We start from the raw sequence: 4,121 nt of genomic DNA, 5'->3' as shown, positions 1-4,121 counted from the left end.
GGTTCAATCTGCCACGGTGGACAGGTGCCTGCCCGGTGTGGTGGAGGCTCTGGGGGGCCCTCTTCTGCCTGGTGCTGGGTGGTTTCTCAGCTGGGAGCTGGTAAGGGTGCCTGGCTGTTGGGGGGTTGGGTCCTGGTCTTGGCCTGCACAGCGGGTGGTGGCAGTGTGGCTGGGTCGGGGAGGCTGGTGCCCTGCATTTCGCCCTGTACCTCTTTGGCCTGGGGGCTGCTGACCCTGTGCTTTGCTGACTACCTCTGTGCGGACTTGTAACTTTCTTGGGATGGTGCCGAGTGTCTGTTTGCCTGGGGCTGCATTCACAAATTAACCTGGAAGTAGACTGGTATCATAACTTAAACTTAAGGCTCAAAGGACCAAGGTTTTTCTAGAAAAATATTCAGATTTTATGTTGTGATTTTAAAAGGCTGTATGTTGAAGTTGGTAGATAAAGGCACCTTCTTTCTTTTTTCCATCCACTTTAATGCTCAGCCAGGGCCGTAGCCAGACTTTAAAAAATACTGAGGTCAACCACTCATTATCCCCCTGCACATCAGTTACAATGAAGACCAAAACCTAATTAAAATAGAAGCATTTATTTAAAACAAGTGACTTTAATGTGTATATGACATATATTTGTGTGTTTTATAAATTCATGGGGCCCGATGTCATCTTAAGCAACAGAGGACTCAGGGCACAACCATGATGACTCACTGAAATGACATGAATTAGTTTATATGAATGTTGAGTCAAAACACAAGATTTTAGCATAGATTTCACCTTTTTATCAAATACCAGTGAGGTGTTGTAGTTTTGGAGCTGGACCAGTTCCAGTGTGGTCCGGATGTAAAAAAAAAAAAGTGCTAAAATCCCCCTTTATTCAGGTTTCACAAATTAGATTAATGTTTTACAGATCACATACTTGGTTTTAAATGTTCTGCAATCAGTGCAGAATAATTTGGTCCAAGTATGATGTGTCTCGGTGTTGTAGTTTTGGAGCTGGACTAGTTCTAGTGTGATTCAGATACCAAAAAAGTGCTGAAATCGCACTCTATTGAAGTTTCACAAACCAGATTAAGATTTCACAGATCACACAGTCGGTTTTAAATATTCTGCTATTAGTTGAGAATAATTTGGTCCAGGTTTGAAGTGTCTAGGTGTTGTAGTTTTGGAGCTGGACCAGCACTAGTGTGGTCCTGATGCAAAAAAAGTGCTGAAGTCACCCTTTATTGAGGTTTCACAACTCAGATTAAGGTTTCACAGATCACACACTTGGTTTTAAATGTTCGGTAATCAGTGCAGAATAATTTGGTCCAGGTTTGAAATGTTTAGGTGTTGTAGTTTTTTAACTAGAATAGATTAAATATGCTGAAGGTAGTGAAAAATTAGGTGGAATCGCCCTTTAGCCATGAAAGAAACTTTGGACCCTGAGGTGTGCAGATGTCTTGTTGATGCATTTCTGATCTGTAAGAAACACCTGGAGGTGAGCAATTAAACTTCAACAAGTCCATTTGCGTGCTGTCAGTGATGATCAATAAGTTTTCTCCTCTTTTCTCTGTCTCATCCAAGGATTCTAAAATCAAGAATTCACACTACCATGATAACAACCTGCTGTACAGTATACAAGGTTTGTTTGTAGCTGGAACAGATACAACAGCAACAACTCTGAAGTGGGGTCTCCTTTACTTGACCAAGTTTCCTCATATTCAAGGTAAAAACATCTTCAGCCCGTCACTCTTCATGGCTTTCCGATATTGCAACAAAACACATTGTTGTTATTATTTAATGTGTATCCAGACCGTATTCAAGAGAAGCTGAGCAGGGTGGTTGGAAGCTGTCAGGTTCGAATAGAGGACAGGAAGAACTTGCCGTACACTGATGCAGTTATCCATGAGACACAGAGATTTGCAAACATTGGGCCCCTTGCCCTTCCTCACACAACAACCAAAGACGTCACTTTACAGGGCTACTTCATCAAAAAGGTCAGCTGAGCACTGAAAGGCCAATAAGTTTATCAGATATGTTTGTTTTTGCTTTTTCTAACTAGAAAAGAAATTATTTTTGTTTGAAATCCATTCTTTCATTCCTCTTAATTCACAGGGAACTACAGTGTTGACTGTCCTCACTTCTGTCCTGTATGATGAGAATGAATGGGAGAGCCCTCACAGTTTCAACCCTTCTCATTTCCTGGATGATGAGGGTAAATTCATCAGGAGAGATGCCTTCATGCCATTTTCTGCAGGTACTTTGCTGGATTTAGGTATTAGCCTATGATAAAATTTTACCTTTACAAATAAAACTATGATTTTTTAAGATTTGTTGGCTCTGTAGCCTTATATATGTATATGGAAAGAGGGATATGAAAGTAGCCAAGGTGTGTACTAAAACACCTGTGGCTANGAAACATGTTGGAGGATATTTTTCAGTCCCCCACTTCAGTCTCTCTGTTTGGGGTCTTTGTTGCTCTGCTGCTCCTCCACCTTCTTCACTCCACCTTCAGTTCCCAAAAAAGACCAGAACCTCCAGGACCCAGACCTCTTCCTGTTTTTGGGAACCTGTTCCAGGTGGATCTGAAGAGACTCGACCAAAGTCTTTTTAATGTGAGTAAGTACCTGTTTTATTTCTGCCCGTTGTACATCACAAGTCTCACCTTTTAGTTGCATCATGTTTTCAGCTTTCTAAAACATATGGACCAGTTTTCCAAGTCTACTTTGGACCAAAGAAGGTGGTGGTTCTGGCCGGTTACAGGACCGTCAAAGAAGCTCTGCTGAACCAGGCTGATGAGTTTGGAAACAGAGAAATCACTCCAATTTTCTATGATTTCAGCGAGGGACATGGTAATATCTTTCAAAAGCTAATAAATATTTTTTTGTTTGTTTTGACTAATTGATTCTGTTTCCAGGGATTGTGTTTTCAAACGGAGACTCGTGGAAAGAAATGAGGCGTTTTGCTCTGTCAACACTGAAAGATTTTGGAATGGGCAGAAAGATGAGTGAAGAGATAATTATTGAGGAATGTGGCTACCTGATTAAAGAAATGGAACAATATGGAGGTAACTTTAAAAGCTCTGCACAGGTTGTAGACTGATTGTAATTGTGCTCGTGCCAGAAGGGACAATTTTTAAAACTGAAACAATATTTATTTTGTGCTGAAGTACAATTAGGTGTAAAATAGCACAATTCTGCATAAATTCAATACAGTGCAATCTTATTTTCCAAGCATTAAACCTTTAACTTAATAGGTTTTGATTTTTAACAGCCTAACAAAACTTTTTTTCAATTCTGCCGCAGGTGAATCCTTCAACAACACTCAGGCCATCAGTTACACTGCTTCAAATGTGATATCAGCTCTAATGTTTGCAAAGAGATTTGAATACAAAGATCCGGTCTTCCAAAGTATGGTGGAGAAAGACAAGCAGAATATACACCTGGCAGGATCAGCTTCTATCATGGTACGACAGAAAAGTTACAAAAAATACAAGGAAAGTTTCCATATGGTGCTTCCAGATGACAAGTTCATCTCTGACTGCAGTTTAGCTCATATCTGAAAAAAACAAAACAATTGATATGTTAATAAATAAGTCAATTTATTTCTTTATTTTATTCATGTGGAAAAGAAAATGGAGACATAGAATTTTATAAGAGTTGAATAATAATAATAATAATAAACAAAATAGATCTTAACAATAACTTTTATATCAGATAAGTTTTATTGGGTTGGAAAATGAAACATTTCCTGGAATAAACCTTACATTATCACTAATAAACAAATAAAATAAGACCAAAAATTGAGCTGAAAACAAAATCACTATGTTCAGATTGAGGATCTCATAAATTTTTACTTGAATTCATTTTTTGTAATATGATTGTTTGAAGATTTACAACTTTATTCCTTGGCTGGGCCCTTTACTTAAAAACCGGAGGACCATGTTAAAAAACTTCATAGATGGAAGGGCAGATATATGGAGGAAAATAGAAGAACTGAAAGAAACTTTGGACCCTGAGGTGTGCAGATGTCTTGTTGATGCATTTCTGATCCGTAAGAAACAGCTGGAGGTGAGCAATTAAACTTCAACAAGTCCATTTGCGTGCTGTCAGTGATGATCAATAAGTTTTCTCCTCTTTTCT

General features: G+C 38.9%; 2 protein-coding genes across 2 annotated transcripts in view; both read left to right on the top strand.

The window, feature by feature from the left end:
* LOC108229303 (cytochrome P450 2K1) overlaps nt 1-4,049 on the top strand; it is a gene marked incomplete at its 3' end in the record, with an annotated part of 4,250 nt that extends 201 nt beyond the window's left edge. The window contains 5 exon segments of the mRNA XM_037978622.1: nt 2,400-2,594; nt 2,669-2,831; nt 2,897-3,046; nt 3,285-3,445; nt 3,870-4,049. Of these exon segments, the coding sequence (XP_037834550.1) occupies nt 2,400-2,594; nt 2,669-2,831; nt 2,897-3,046; nt 3,285-3,445; nt 3,870-4,049 (849 nt within the window).
* LOC108229304 (cytochrome P450 2K4-like) overlaps nt 1,385-4,121 on the top strand; it is a 21,662-nt gene continuing 18,925 nt past the window's right edge. The window contains exons 1-4 of the mRNA XM_037978623.1: nt 1,385-1,477; nt 1,564-1,705; nt 1,792-1,976; nt 2,095-2,368. Of these exons, the coding sequence (XP_037834551.1) occupies nt 1,403-1,477; nt 1,564-1,705; nt 1,792-1,976; nt 2,095-2,268 (576 nt within the window). The 5' untranslated portion in view covers nt 1,385-1,402 and the 3' untranslated portion in view covers nt 2,269-2,368. The remainder of the gene's footprint in view (nt 1,478-1,563; nt 1,706-1,791; nt 1,977-2,094; nt 2,369-4,121) is intronic.

Source organism: Kryptolebias marmoratus, linkage group LG12 (assembly GCF_001649575.2).
Source record: "Kryptolebias marmoratus isolate JLee-2015 linkage group LG12, ASM164957v2, whole genome shotgun sequence".
Classification (NCBI taxonomy): Eukaryota; Metazoa; Chordata; class Actinopteri; order Cyprinodontiformes; family Rivulidae; genus Kryptolebias; species Kryptolebias marmoratus.
This window is presented reverse-complemented; position numbering and strand designations above follow the sequence as displayed.